This window comes from Geospiza fortis, unplaced genomic scaffold (assembly GCF_000277835.1).
Source record: "Geospiza fortis unplaced genomic scaffold, GeoFor_1.0 scaffold97, whole genome shotgun sequence".
In the NCBI taxonomy this organism is placed as follows: domain Eukaryota; kingdom Metazoa; phylum Chordata; class Aves; order Passeriformes; family Thraupidae; genus Geospiza; species Geospiza fortis.
Genome location: NW_005054343.1, coordinates 2,829,461 through 2,844,206, shown reverse-complemented (window position 1 = coordinate 2,844,206; position 14,746 = coordinate 2,829,461). Strand labels below are relative to the sequence as shown.

The following is a 14,746-nucleotide window of genomic DNA, read 5'->3' as shown; positions in this document are numbered from 1 at the left end:
GTCACACACACAAACAAGCAGCAGCCCTGTGTTCGTGTCACACACACAAACAGGAGCCCTGTGTTCGTGTCACACACACAAACAAGCAGCAGCCCTGTGTTCGTGTCACACACACAAACAAACACAGGAGCACTGAGCCCCCAGTCTCTGTCGGGGGGAAGAGGGGCCAGTGGCACCCTGGGCTTGCTGCCTTGGTCACCCGGCCCCCTTTTCCACAGTTAACTTCCTTGGTTCCTGCTTTTCTCCAGGTCAGCCAGCGAGTCCACAATCTCTGCAAAACACAAGCATGGCATTAACCAACACAGAGGATTTGTGGTGGGCTTGTTTGGGATTTTTTAAGAGATGAGAAGACGGCTTTCCCTCGCTGATGAGGATCAGGACATGGAGTCACCCTCTCCTGGGGCCAGCACAGAGGGGCGGGGGTGAGCAGGGGACAGCCTGAGCAGACAGCCCAGCCCAAAGACAAGTAGCTGTGTTTGTGGAAACACCCTTGTGAACAGCTGCAATAAACTGTCCTCCCAGCTCAGCACCACACAGTGGTAGGTGTTGGATTAGGGTCATATTAGGGTAATATAACCATCCTGTTTCTTCAATGTGACTTTGTCAACATCTCTAATGATATTTTGGCATTTTCTCTTCAGCCAGGGCTATTCCCTGTGCCAGGGAGGTGCTGGTGGGAAATGGAAGCACACAGATGTGACACTCAGTGGTTTCTTGGGCACATTTCCCACATCTCTTGTATGGATCTGGTCCTGTAGGATGGAGTGGATGAAATTGTAGGAAGTTTCTCCCCTTAGACAGATGAACCAAGGGAAGGATATGACCTCTGTGACTTCAAACACACCAGAAACGTTCCTCTATAATCTCCTGATGTTGCTGTTGTATCTCCTGCTGGAGACCAGTTACTTGTCTGATCAGACACAAACCAGCTTCAGAGACAGTGAAAGCTTCCCTGTCATTGAGCAATGCCCAAGACTGCAATTTACTGCTAAAGCCCAAGGTAGGAAATGCTCCTGCAGTGTTGTGGCTGCTCCTCTAGCTTATGGGATCTGCAGGACCTGAGTAGGGATTAACTCACAGACTCCTGCTTCCTGCCCCTGCTTGTCTGATAAAAAAAGCTCCTTTTATGTGACACCAAATAAACAAACAGCCTGGTGATTATTGTCATGGCATGGGTAAATAAATGTCAGTGTGTGAGGTCTGGAGCTGGGGGATTTGTTAGCATAAAAAGGAAGGTCAAGGCAGGATCCCAAAACACAAAGCCAGGCAAATTCATATGGGAAATAAGGGGCAAACTGCCTGCTGAAGCAGCTGATGAGGGATGCAAAGGGCCTGTGCAGCAGGTGTGTGGGACACTCACCCTCGGCAGAAGGGCGCTGGGAAGGGTCAAAGGCCTGGCACTGCTCAATGATTTTCCTCAGATCCTCAGGACAATCTTCCCCAAGAGGGTCCCAGTAATGGTGATTGCAGATTTTCTCCACGATCTCCTCAGGAGTGCAGCCTACACAAGTGCAAACAGGAGTGTCAGGATGGAGCTCTGCTGCCACAGGAGGGTGCTGGGGAGGGAACCCAGCACACAGCCATGCCAAGAGCCTGCCTGCAGCCTGTGGCAGGGAGAAGCCAGCAGGGAAGTGACCCAAACTCCATCTGCAGTGAACCCCACTGTATTTGGCGTGACTCTGTTGGGCTTCAGTAGAGCAAGATGTGTTTATGCTTAACTGCCCATGACCATCCAATAGAAACAAAAAATATTTGCATGTTTGCGGTTTAAGCAGGTTGCTTTACTGCAGGCTGTACTTTACTATATTGGAGTTTCAGGAGAAGCTGTTGGGCACACCAGGCACTGCCCCTGGCACCTGCCTGGGATGCTCAGGGAAGGAGCAGGGAGGAGCATCCAGTGCCAGACAGGAACCACACTGTGCTGCGAGGCTTTTATGCAGGGAACCAGATACTCCTGTCTCACCTTCAAATGGGATTTTGGAGGTTGCAATCTCTGCCAGAACGATCCCAAAGCTGGAAGGAGACAAGCAAGAGTCTCAGTATTCATTCCACCATGCATTCGTCCCTTCTAGTGGAGAGGACTGCTGGGCTATGCCAACTGGAAGCATCTGCTGGTGTGTCTGATTAAACCTGGCCTCCTTCCATAGCTCAGCAGCCTCTCTGCCAGACACCTGCCTGCTCACAGGCATCTCCTGGGAGGGACAGACACACCTGTATATTTCACAGGGACTCTTGTAAGGGTAGTTGATGTCTTTCAGGTTCTCTGGAGCGATGTAGGCCAACATAGAGACTTGTTTCCAGTCCTTCTTGGCTTTCCTCTTGATGGATGATTCTGTTTCACACAGCTCAAATCCTGACAGCTGATTGAGAGAATGAGAGAGAGAAAAGGAGAAGTAGAAACCTGTGGTGCAGCTAGAGACTGCCCCAAGATGGAGAAAACAGAGTGAGATGCCCTGGCAGCAAATGCTGGAGTGCAGCTGTGTGTGCTGCCCAGCACAGGTCTCCTCCTGCAAGCAAAACCAGAGTGAGGACAGGTGAATTGCCCCAGCTTCAGCTCATCCCAGGCTGGATGCTTTAGGAGCACTCAATTTGCTGATGATAAGACCAAGATAGGGAGTTTTAAGTGCCTAAAGTCATAGGGGAGATGCCACTACCCCATTTTATCCGGGACCATCACAATTCCCTTCAGTGTTGGTGGAGGGAGACACCCACAAAACCATTTAAAACTCCCAAAAGCGTCTCCAGGTGTGGTGCTTACCTTCACACAGTAATCCCCAGCCACCAGGAACTTGCTGCTGCAGATGCAGCCGTGGAGTCGGGACTTCTCCCCTGTCTGGTGCAACCTGCAGATGGATGGAACCAAGGACAACACATGATGATGAGGATGATGATGATGATGAAGGACTGACCCATCCCCACCTTGGTGCTCCCTCCTACATTGGAGGGAATGACTGACATGCAATCAGAGAAGCCAGCAGCTCTCTGGCTGTCTTGGTGGATCAACCCTGCCAGGCCAACCTCTCCAGCAGGCTGGAAGAGCTGCTGTGGGCAAAGTACAAACCTTGTGGATGAGCAGGACCTGTAAGAGCTGCCATGCTGCAGGGCGCTTCCAAATCTGCCCTGTGGATCTGGGGAAGGGGATTTCTCCCTTCCAGGCCTTTGCAGCCTTGAAGCCAGATGTAGGGGACAGTGCTCAGGGTAGATGGGAGCTACTGCATCCAAATCCACTCCCACCCCTACAGCAGCCTCCCATCCCAGGGTCCCAAGGTGGTGTCACTGGGAATCAGTGTCTAACAGGATACCACAGCTTACTCTGAGAGAGCAGGAAGCTGCACTCAGCTTTTGGGTGATCAGGTGAAGTTACTCACTGATTTATAGAGGTGCTCACCTGTAAAGGCCTCTGGCAGCTCCCAGGGCCATCCGAATGCGGATGTCCCAGGAAAGATTCTGCTGCTTGTTCAGCACATCCCGCAGCGTCCCGTGCTTACAGTACTCCATGACAATGGAGAAGCAGGGGCTCCCATCTGCAAGGCAAAACCATCCTGCCTTGTGCCACCTCCTGGGAGGGGACCAGAGCGAGGCACGTGCCACCAGCCAGCACTGGGGATGGCAGGGGAGGAAAAGGGTGGCATTAGTGTGACAGCCCTACCGTTCTCCTCAATGCAGATCCCGTACATGCGAAGGATGTTTGGAGACTCAAACTTCTTCAGGGTCTGAATCTCCTTCTCAAAGATGTCTCTCACCTTGCTGTGGAAATGGACAGTGTGGTGAGATCCCTGGAACAAGGCATGGCACAGTGCCGTGCCACCCTCCTGGGGCCACACTCGTTCCCCCCAGGACAACTCACACTGGGTCAGTGGTCAGTGGCCTCTTGAAGGTTTTGATGGCAACAGGGTACTTGAGGTACTCGCCCTCGTACAGGTCATAGCTCTCTGTGTCCTGCAGGTGCCTGTGGAAGGTGAGCTGGTCTCGCTTGATCTCAGTGATGTCTTCTCTTTTACCAACGTTGACCTTCTTCAAGCCTGCTCCCACCATGTGCCAGAAGGGAACAAGGGACAGGTTGGGCAGGGCTTGGGGGGAAAGGACACAGTGCACAGGGTGAGGTGGTGTGACATCGACTTACGCTCCATCTCACGAATGACTTTGTTCAGCTCGCTTTTCATCCAGTCCATCTTGCTCTCCATACACTCCCTGTCGATGTAGATCTCCTCAAGCACATCTTTGGGCTCCTCAGTACCTAGGGAGAGAAACGAGCAGAGATTGGGCCACTGGATGAACAAGCATGACTGTGTGGTTTGTTTTTTTCATGGTTTAAATGTCCCTTTGGCTCTTCATGGTTGTGGCCATCAGGCCAGAGCTTGGTAACAGCTGGAGAGAGGGGCCAACCACCAGTCACAGGTTAGGAGGGTTTGCTAAATGCACTCACTTGCAATCACCTGGTCCAAGAAAGCTCTGTCATCCCTCAGGTCCTCAGCATCCTGCCTGCGACATGTCTTTGACTGGAAAGCTTCCAGGAAAGCCTGTTTCTGCTCTGCCTGCAGCAGCAGGGAGAGCCCCTGGGCAATGTCCTCCAGGCTTTCGTTCACCCAGACAAACTCCTCGCCAGTACTCCGGGCTCGCAGGAACTTCTGGATCCAGCTGGTCTGGCTGTATTTCATCACCAGTTTCTGGGCTTCCTCCAGTGCCTGGAGCAGCTTTTTCATCAGTTCCTCTTCGTGGTGGGAGATGTGCTGTCGTGGCTGAGCCCTGAGGATCCTCACGGGCTCCAGCAGAATCTGGATGCGCTCCACGAGGCGCTGGCACTGGTGCTTGCAGCACTTCACCTGCTCGAATTGGGCATGGATGGCCTGGGCCACAGAGAAGACCCTCTCCACGATGTCCATGCTTGCAGCAAAGGGCTTGGCCACGGGGAATGTGGGCTGGCAGTGGCTGCTGCAGGGAAGCCTCAGGCGCTGCTCAGAGCTCAGCCAGATGCAGTTCTTCCACGCCTTCCACCCTAGGGAACAACACCCTGATATGGCACACATCCTCCCACAGCCACTCACATCTCCAGCTGCTTTGCTTTCCCTGCTTTGCCTCCCACTGCAGCTGCCTGTGCAGACTGGAGCAGGCACACACAGAGACATTGGTAGCAGTGGTAGTGGCACATCTTTCTCTGCAGTAGCAAGAGATGTTTTGGCTTGATTTATGTACATTAATTTAATGTAAAATTAATTAAATGTAATTAATTAATTAATTAAATAAATGTGTGAGTTAAATCCCAGAGAGCTTCCACCCAGAGGAGCAGGAACACCAGTGACCCAAGGAGCATCCCCTGGGCAGCATTCCTGGCTCTGGCCCCGCATCCCCCTGGGTTCCTGCCCGCAGAGCCCATATCTTCGGCTGTAAAGATCTATCTTCATTTCTACTCAAGGTTTCTCTCTGTGGTCACCCATCTAATAAAGGTTTGTACATCTTCACAGCCCCAGCATCCCCAGCTTCTCCCCATAGCTCTGTTCTGGCCACCTAAGATTTTAAATGAAGCTCTTTCTGTGCACTCAGCATCCCCACAAGGATGGTGCCTGCTCCCCAGCCCACATGCAGGCAGCAAGGACAGAAAACCACCCCTGTTGGAAGGAAATTAGCAGCAGCCCCTCTGACACAGCCAACACCGAGAGGGGTGCCAGGTTCTCCTGGCTGGAAACGAGATGGGAACGCACCCAGAATCCAGCTGCAGCCGCTCTCCCGTCCTCTTCAGGCTCTCTCCAGCAGAGCCTCAAGGAAGGATCTCTTCTGCTCGCCAGGAGAAAGGAAGGTCTGTGACCTGCCCGTGCCTCGCTGACCTCGGCTGCCTCCGCAGGCTGGAGGGGCACGGCGGGACGAGCGCGGCTTTAAAGGGTGTCACAGCGGAAGGGACATTGTGCAAGCCAGCTTCCCACGCCAGCACAGCTCCCAGTTCCCAGAAAGCTGCCCGGGGTATTCCCGAGGGCTGAACGCCCCTGTGCTGGGTTTTGCCTGGTGGAAGAAGGAATTGCCCACAGGAAGTGCAGTGGGAAAAAGGGGATGGGGAAGTTGTGCGTGCCTGGGTTGATGCTTCTGCTATTTTGAGCACCACAACCCGTTCTGCTGGGCTGGCAGCTGTGGGAAGGTTTGCCCAGGGCACTGGAACACCCACAGCAAGGGCTCTGTGCCTTGTTGAACTTCCTACATGTGCAGTGGGATCCTCCAGACCCTGCTCCTCTCCCCCTCCCCGAGCCCCAGGAGCCCCCAGCACCAAAGGAGCTGGCTGTGGGCACCAGGGCTGGAAGCTGGGCTTGACCTCTGCTGGGACTGCAGGAAGTTTTGCAGGTGGCTTCGTCAGAGGGCCGGGCTAATTTTGGGAAGCTCTGGGGTTCACGTGACGCTATTGCCCAACTTCAGAGAAGTGAGTGGCAGCTTCTGCTTACCCAGAGCCCCAACGTCACACAGCTCTGCTGAGAATATCCCCTGTAAATCTCCTACCTCACTGTGCCTGATGAGGGGAGCCAGGAATGGTGGCTCCAAGGGCCATCAGCACCTTGAAAGGGACACACGAAGGGTGGGAGAACAAAATTGTGAGCAGCCCTGGGGCATACATTTCCCAGACCCTTTTTAGAAAGTTTTATTTTTCAAAATATACAGTTTATTTACAATTGTAGTGTCTACAGTTTTACATATAAATTTATTTCAAACCTTTAAATATCTGCAGTAAACATTAGGGAAAAAATAATAAAAAATAAAATCACAGGATCAGCAAAAAAGGCATCTCATAGTAATTCTTTTCATTGGAGTTTGAGTTTCAAGTAGCCAATGTCTATGAAAACCATGAACTTGATAAATCTGGCAGAGAGATATGGGTTAGAAAAAGGCACAATCCAGAGCTGTGGGACCTGCCCCAAAAGGGCTGCAGGCCAAGAAAACCCTGTGCTGAGATGGGCTGGGAGAAGGACCTAGGACAGGGAATCCCCTCGGCATGAGTTAGGCAATAGAGGCAACTGCAGCGTGTTGGGTGCCCCGGGGAGAGGGCAGCCCAGGAGAGACAGGGCTCTGGCAAGGTGCCAGGGCGGAGGAGGGAGGGTGGCATCAGGCACTTCATCTTTCAGGCAGCAGATCTGCCCGTGCATCCATAGCCTGGAGCGGGAGGGCAGCGAGGTAGGGGCAGGAGTGCACCAGGGAACCCCACAGCCTCTTCCTCCCCTGTCCTCACCATCCTCAGCCCCCCGTCCCCTTGCTAGTGCCACAGCTGGACCACAGCACTCCGCAGGGATGCTCCACTTTGGAGTCACTGCTGTGGCACAGCCCCCAGGAAGGGGGCAGGGGAGGGACACCAGCCCCAGTGCAGGGGCACAGAGCCAGCAGCTGAGCACTGGGCTGGGGCTGTCAGTCCTCTTTCTTGAAGGTCTCCTCAGGGATGAGTGTCTGGAAAGGATAATCCCAGAAGCGTGTGCTGATGCCAAAACCTGTGGGCAGGGAAGAGAGAGTTCAGCCCACAGCACCGTCACTGAGGTGTTGCAAGGGCTCTGTGTTAACTGGTGAGGGAGGAGTGCCCACATTTTGGGAAGGGAGGAAGGCAAAGTGAAGACGAGGAGGAAGAGCAGAGGGAGCAGGAGCTGGCTGGGCCATGCCAACAAGCCCCATGGATGATAGCTTATCTGGATGGGGCGTTTTCTCCTAGGAAACCGGGCAAAGGGCAGGTTGAGCAAGCACTGGGCTAGGGAAAGTGTGGGGCGGATCTGGGGAAGCCCAGGGCCTCACCCTCCACCTGTCAACACCTCCCAGCAGGAAGAGATGCTGCCCTGGGCAGGGATAGGCACCCACATGCCAGCACCATGGGAGTCTGGCATTCCAGGCAGCACTGATGCCCACCAGTGAGACAGGTGCTGCCTTCACCCTTGCTATGGCTCCCCATCCTCAATCTGGGAGCCAGGAAATATTCTCCCTGGGCTACAGCACCTCACATGCTGCTTCCCCAGCAGCACAGTGCTTGGCTTTCCTCATCCCAAATCCCAAATATTTTGGAGCAATCAGCTGCACACACGCAGCTAGGCTGGATCTTGGACATCCCTTTCCCCTGCCAGCGTGCACGGGGAGCGTGGCACTACCTGATTTTTGGTGTTCAAAGTGGTGCTTGACGTGGTAAGCCTTGAGGCCGTACAGGTAGGTGCCCTTTTTGGGCGAGCCATAGTGGAGGGAATAGTGCATCATGTCGTAGATGACGTAGCCGCAGAGGGCCCCGACGAAGATGGAGAGCCCCAGCACCTCGGGCAGCAGCAGCCGCAGCACGCCGTAGAAGAAGCCGATCACCAGCGAGGCCGGCACGGGAGGGAACACCAGGCGGGAGCTGTCGAAGGGAGACTGGAAGCAGAGAGGGATGGTGGGACAGACAGCTCCCAGCTCACCCTTCCTCCCCCTGCACATCCCTGCCAAGCATCAGGGAAACCCATCTGGGAGGAGCCAACAGCAAAAACCCTCCCCAGAGTTGTACCCGGTGGCGGGAGCAGCCCCCCATGCGTGCCAAGGTGCCCAGGCAGGTGGTGGCTTTATCTGGTAGTGCCCAAGCTCCACATCTCCTCCAGCAAAGCTAGAGGGAGCCTGTGGCTCTTTCGGTTTTCCCCCTTGCCCAACCACACAGCTCGAAAATTTAACTCCAGCTCCTCCAAGGCTGTTTTACAGCCCTTGCTGGTATTGGGCAAGTGCCTCGCTTGGGATGCCACCAGTCACACTGAACAGGCAGCAACAGGCTCTGTCTGGGCAAAGGGCACACAGTGACAGCTCCAGTGGGGCAAAGGCCACCATTCCCACGGCCCAACTGGCGCCAGCGGGGGCAGGAGCTGCGACTCACCTTGTGATGCTGCCCATGCAGCAGGAAATGCAGCGTGATCAGATAGTAATTGCTAGCGGGTGGCTTCATGTGGAAGACAAAGCGGTGGATGAGGTACTCTAGCAGGGACCACAGGATCATTCCCAGGAGGAAGATGAAGGGGAAGTAGTATTTGTGGACGGGGATGGAGTACTCTACACAATGAGACATGCAGTGGTCAGCAGGGCAGGCGCAGGTGCTTTTATCCATCACCATCCTCCCGCTGGCATCAGGGTGATGCTCAGCTCTCCCTCCCTCCAACCACTCATCCACCTCCTGCCCTGAGCTTCTCTAGGGAGCTAATTGCCCAAGCTCTGCTCTAAACCACATTTTCCTTTGATTCCTACTAATTTACAGAAACAGCCAGCTTCTTGCTGCCTCAGGAAGACAGTGAGGGGAGCTCCCTGCATTCCAGATTCCAGCGGGGGCTTGGATGTGCACTCCAGGGACTGTGTCACCATTACACAGCTGCCTCACCCACCAGAACAAGGCAGGAGGGACCTAAGTTGCACAGGCAGCACTCGTGACACTAAAACAGTGCTGTCGGTGTTGGTGTTTATTTTTTGGGGGGAAAAATAAAAGACTTGTTGGGCACTTTCCCCCGCAGAACATTTTTCAGCCACCTCCTTCTTTCAGGGCTGGCTGCCAGTCCTGTGCCCTTCCTAGCAAAATTTTGATTGCCCCAAAACCCGCTTATTTTTAGGGAAAAAAAACCACACAAAACTTGGCAGCAAGGTGCTGAATGCCACAAGGAGCAGGGAGTGCCTGTGCAGCCGGCACTCCCCACCCCACAGCCGGGCACAGCTGGCACTGGGTGGCACCTTGCAAAAAAAATAGGGAACCCAGCAAAAAAGGAAAAAAAAAAGGACAACAAAGAAGACAGCTTGCCCTGGCCACGCTTGTTGTTCCCGGGGGAGCAGGGAGCAGACAGTGGGAGATTCAGGGGCAGGCGCTCGGGGCGAACAAGCCCCGCTCTGTGCGGAGCCGGCGGCGCTGAGAGCCGGGTTTGTTCGCCGGCATTCAGCCGGGCCGCGGTGGGCGGCAGCGGCCATCGGAACGCGCCCCAGCACCGCAGGGCTGTGGGGACCGAGGGAACGAGGCAGGAGGGAGCAGGCTGCAGCCCAGAGGGCTCTGTGCCTCTGCTGAGCTCCTGGGGGACCAAATCTCCTGGTGAGAGGAAGGGGATGGAGGTGGGCAAGCACAGGGGGCTTCATGCAGGGGACATGCGGGCGGCCGCAAGGGAGAGGTGCTGGTGGCCACAAAGGAGAGGTGCTGAGCTGCTGCTCTTTCACGTGGCTTTGGTGAGCACATACAGAAGGAGGGATGAGGAAGGGATGCAGGTCTCCACCCACCCATCCCTGCCCCATGGCCCAGAGTGGGGTCAGCAATGGAAGCCCAAAGGCTCTGCTGCTGCTCGTACCTGTGGTGAAGGAGGCGAAGAGCCTGGTGTTGCCCTGAGCAAGGGAGGTGTAGCTGACCCAGCTGAGATAGAGCACCACGGGTGTCCACACCATGAACACCACGTACCTATGGGGCAGGAGGAGGTGTCAGAGGAAGTGTCCTGCTGTCCTGCTGGCTGGTGAGCCGTGCCCCCTCCCAGGGCAGGCACCACCCAGGGCACAGTGCAGAGCTCACCATGCTGTCTTGGAGAGGAACTCAAGGAAATCCGAGTGGAAGAGGCGGATGGGCCGATCCACGGGCTGGTGCACCCACTCGTCGTACTTCTCCCCTAGGTAGCCCACCTGCCACAGCAGGGGCTTCTGCCAGTCCACCAGGTCCTGGGGGAGCACACAGGGGTTGTAGTGCTGTGGAACCCACAAACCATCCCAGTACCAGGCACAAACCTGAGCTGCTGCTGCTGCTGGATTTTGGGCTGCAAACCCCTCCCATGCCCCAAAAGAAGCTGTCTCTGGTTCCAAGGTGCCCTGAGCTGCCCACAAACACCAGCACAGGGCAGACAAAGGGCCAAACACACATCAGCCCGGGGCTTAGCTCACCCCTGTGCCACCAGGTACCTGCCAGCGGATCAAGGTGAAGGTGTCTGTACCCAGACCTGGCTCAGCATCAGGCCCTGATAACTGAGGCTCAATGCTGCAAGATTAGATAGTGAGCAGGGATATGGCCCAGCAGAACACCTCTGGTGACACACAGATCCCATCCCCATGGCACTGCCCCAGCCAAGGACATTTCTCCTTGTGCAAAGGACACAGTGGGTGGCCACAGCTCTTTGGGCACCCCAGTGAGGAGCAAACTGGGAAGGGATGGAAAGCAGGGATACAGGATGGGAACACAGACTCCAGAGTGCTGCTGAGCATGGCTGAACTCAGGTGCAAGAGTAAGAAGGGACCTGTGTGGGTACACATGTTGGCATGGCATGAAAATGGGCAGGCACAACTGGCAGCACCACCTCTGCCACTGCTCAGCATCCCTGGACACATCTTCTGCTGGCCACATAAGGTGTCCACCAGATCTTGGTCCCACCCCTGTGCCAGGACTGAAACCACACTTGCCTGGCCGAGCCCCGGGCCTGGCAGCTCTCCTTGGGCTGCTCGTGCCACACAGCACTGGCACAGCCATCTGGCACCTGGGGCTGTGCTGCCAGTGGTGGGGATGGCTCCGTTCAGGGCATCCCAGGGCAAGGAGCCGGGGTGGCTGTGGGCATTTTGGGGGCTCTGCTGCAGGCAGGGATGAACACAATCACACAGGAGGGGAAACAACCCCAGCTGGTGCATGGGATGGGAACAGAGCCATTCTCCACTGGGGGAAAAGTTAAAGCAAAAAGGTCACTTGGAAATGGACATTCTCTTTTAAAGGTGCTCAGTGATAAAATATTAATTTGGGGGGTGAAAGATGTTCTCCTGCTCTAAAAAACCCCCAACTTTCTACAAGATAAAAGCATGCTCACCAACCAGCTGGGACCATGCAAGATGTGGTGACCAGATGGTGCTGTGGAGGGCAGGGACAGCCAAAGGCACCTTGGGGACAAATCCCCACTGTTGTGGCATGCTTGGGGAGCAGCTGGCAGGGCAGGAAGCACCCTGCACACACAGGGATCACCCTGCCCAGGCTGGGGAATCCCTTCCTGCTCATTGCAAGTGCTCAGGCAAGGGAAAAAAAAAAGATAAATAAAGTAATACAATAAATAAAGCAAGAAAGAAATAAAAGCAAGCAAGGTGCGGCTTGGCAGCACTTTCTGTGGAAGGGCACAGCTGCTGTCAGAGAAAGGCATCTCGCCCGTGCTGCTGCAATGGGAGCCTCCCAGCGTGGCCACGCCTGTGCAATAAAGCATGAGCAATGCCTTCCACAGCAGGAGAAAGGGCACAAGTGGCTGGGTCACTTTGGCTCCCTCACGCCATCCCTCCCATCCAACAGCCCAGCAGAAAGCCAGCACTCATGCAGGGAAGAGGAGACCTGGAGTTTCCCAGCAGCACTCTGGCAAACAGCATAGGAGACACTGCAGAGCTCTTACCGTCTCCACACGCACTGTTCTGTAGCAGAGATCTGTCTGCTCCGGAGTCTGGGCTGCTGCAGACACCTCCTTCTCATCCACTGTCTCAGAGAGGCTCTGAAAAGAGAAGGAAAACTCTGTGGTGAAGCACCAGTGGTGGATTCAGCTGGGATGGTGATGGCTGTAGCACTCAGGGGTATGGCCAGAGCGAGCTCCTGCCTGCTAAACAAATATGGGGGAAAATCTGGTGAATTTAAGTCAGTCAGTTCCTGCAGAGCAGGTTTCCTGAGGGAAGCAGCTGCTAGTGAGCTGCCCTGCCCTTCAGACTGAGCATTGTGGGCTCAGGGCTCTTTGGAAACCTCCTCTCGAGCCCAGTGTTTGGAATGCCCTGCCCGTGGCCAGGACAGAGCAGCAATGCAGAAACTCTGGGCCCTGGGACAGCATTTTCCCCTGCAAATGGGCAGTGCCATGGCAGAGGTCACCTTGGCACTGCCAGTAAAGCCTGGGGCATTGCTAGGTTACTGCTCCCTCCTCCTACCCCACTGATCTCCAGCAAAAGCCCAGCTTGGCTTTTTGGTCCCTCAGAAAGCTGGGCTGGCAGACCTGGGCAGCGTGGTACAGCTGGTGCCCCCACCCTGCCTGTGGGCACAAGGAAAAACACACAGAAGGAACGACCTTGTCCAGGGAAAAAGGCAGAGTGTCCTTCACAGGGTGACCCTGGGCTGGCTGCCTTTGCCATCATGGGCTGTGGGGTACGAGGCAGGGTTTGGGCTGGCTGCCTTTGCCATCATGGGCTGTGGGGTACGAGGCAGGGTTTGGGCTGGCTGCCTTTGCCATGGGCTGTGGGGTATGAGGCAGGGTTTGGGCTGGCTGCCTTTGCCATGGGCTGTGGGGTACGAGGCGGGGTTTGGGCTGGCTGCCTTTGCCATGGGCTGTGGGGTATGAGGCGGGGTTTGCCGTGGCTCAGGAGGGCACACTGAGGCACAGGGGATGCAGTGGTGGCAGGATGGAGACCCAGCTGCAGTCCCGCTGGCAGGGCGGGCTGAGGAACAGGAGGAACCTGCCTTGTGTGATGCTGGGAAGCAAACAAGCAGCGCCGGCTCCCCTGCAGGACGTGCCGAACACGCCTTTGTCCCGCTTTGCCAGCCCGGGTTACCCATTAACCCGGGGCAGAGCCCGGCGGGGCCGCAGCTCGGCCGGGCCCGACAGGGATTCATTCAGCTGTGCCGCTTGCAGCCAGGGAGGATTTTCCCCCAGCTCCTCAATGGATGCTCTGCCCATCGCTCCGACAGGGATGCACTGCCTCCCTACAGAGGGGAAAACCGCCCTGGCGGCTGCAGGAGGGCCTGGGATGCAGGAAAACCGGTGTCACCTTGCCAGGACGTCAGGACTTAACTCTGTGCCTTGCTGGGGACACCGAGGCAGGGCTCAGGCACTGTTTACCCACGGCAGGCACTCCTTGCAAGCTGTGCTCCCACCCCATTTCTCGGGCTAGCCGGATTTCAGGCCTCATTCTGCCGGTACAGGAACTGCATTGCCCAGCTCTGAGGCAACCCCTTGCCTGGGGCAGTGGGCATGGGAGGGCAGGGGATATTTCCAGCCAGTATTTCCAGGCTGGAATCCCACTGGCATCAATTTTGCTGCAGGCAGACCACCAATATGAGATAATGCCATGCACCACCACACCTCTCTGTGAGGATTCTCACTGCTATTTTCCATGCTGCACACTCTGTCCTTCAGGCAGACATTCCAAAACCCTAGGTCGGATGGGACATCTTAAAATCCAGCAAAGCATGGTGGACTTACGGTTTTGCCTCTGCCCTGCAGGTGCTTTGGAAGCAAATTTGTCTTTAAGAGAGTGAAGCGGCTTATCCATGCCCTGAGAAACGGGCTGGGGCTCTCCACCTTCAGCTTGCACCACAGGCCAGCCAGCAGCAGGAAGGATGCTTAGGAAAGCCAGGCTGACGCAATGCCCGGCACCTCTCCTCCCTTTTCCGAAATGTTCACACACCTCCAGTTCCCCTGCCCATGGATGCCTGAGCACCGTGTCATCCCTGGAGGCTTCCTGGTCCTCCCAGGTCAGGGAGATGGACTGGGGGCTCACATCCCACCTCACCACCAGCACCTGGGCTGGGTGCCATCAGTGCCACCTGCCACTGCCTTGTGGGCTATGGCAGCTCCCTGTCAGCACCTGAATCTTCTCCTACCCCTCCTCTTCCTCAGCTGGGGAGCAGGAGGAAGGCTCTCCTCTTGCTCACCCTGGAGTTGGCACTGAAAGGACTGGAGCTGTGTCGCAACCAGGACACAAACCATGCTGGCATGTCCCAGCTGGCTCCCCAAAGGGTGGCCTGTTCCTGCCTGCCCCAGGCACGCAGGGGCCCTGCTGAGATCCAGCCCCATGGCACCCGAACCACTGCTGGGACTTCTGCCTGTTCTCCTCT

The 14,746-nt window shown here is 55.8% G+C and overlaps 2 protein-coding genes across 2 annotated transcripts; both read right to left on the bottom strand.

Annotated features, from left to right (window-relative positions):
- Positions 1–203: 203 nt before the first annotated feature.
- Positions 204–5,773, bottom strand: MLKL (mixed lineage kinase domain like pseudokinase). Its single transcript, XM_005422816.2, has 11 exons — positions 5,700–5,773; positions 4,427–4,996; positions 4,124–4,237; positions 3,848–4,022; positions 3,650–3,747; positions 3,389–3,524; positions 2,759–2,843; positions 2,212–2,360; positions 1,964–2,013; positions 1,361–1,501; positions 204–271 (listed from the first exon to the last, which is right to left on the bottom strand). The coding sequence occupies exons 2-11, from the start codon at positions 4,881–4,883 to the stop codon at positions 219–221; spliced, it is 1,458 nt and encodes a 485-aa protein (XP_005422873.1). The 5' UTR covers positions 4,884–4,996; positions 5,700–5,773; the 3' UTR covers positions 204–218.
- An 854-nt stretch (positions 5,774–6,627) lies between these two features.
- On the bottom strand, positions 6,628–13,586 carry FA2H (fatty acid 2-hydroxylase). The gene is made up of 7 exons (XM_031058394.1): positions 13,470–13,586; positions 12,327–12,422; positions 10,493–10,635; positions 10,278–10,384; positions 8,840–9,012; positions 8,100–8,352; positions 6,628–7,457 (listed from the first exon to the last, which is right to left on the bottom strand). Exons 1-7 carry the CDS (start codon positions 13,584–13,586, stop codon positions 7,378–7,380), a joined length of 969 nt encoding a protein of 322 aa, XP_030914254.1. The 3' UTR covers positions 6,628–7,377.
- Between the last annotated feature and the right edge of the window lie 1,160 nt (positions 13,587–14,746).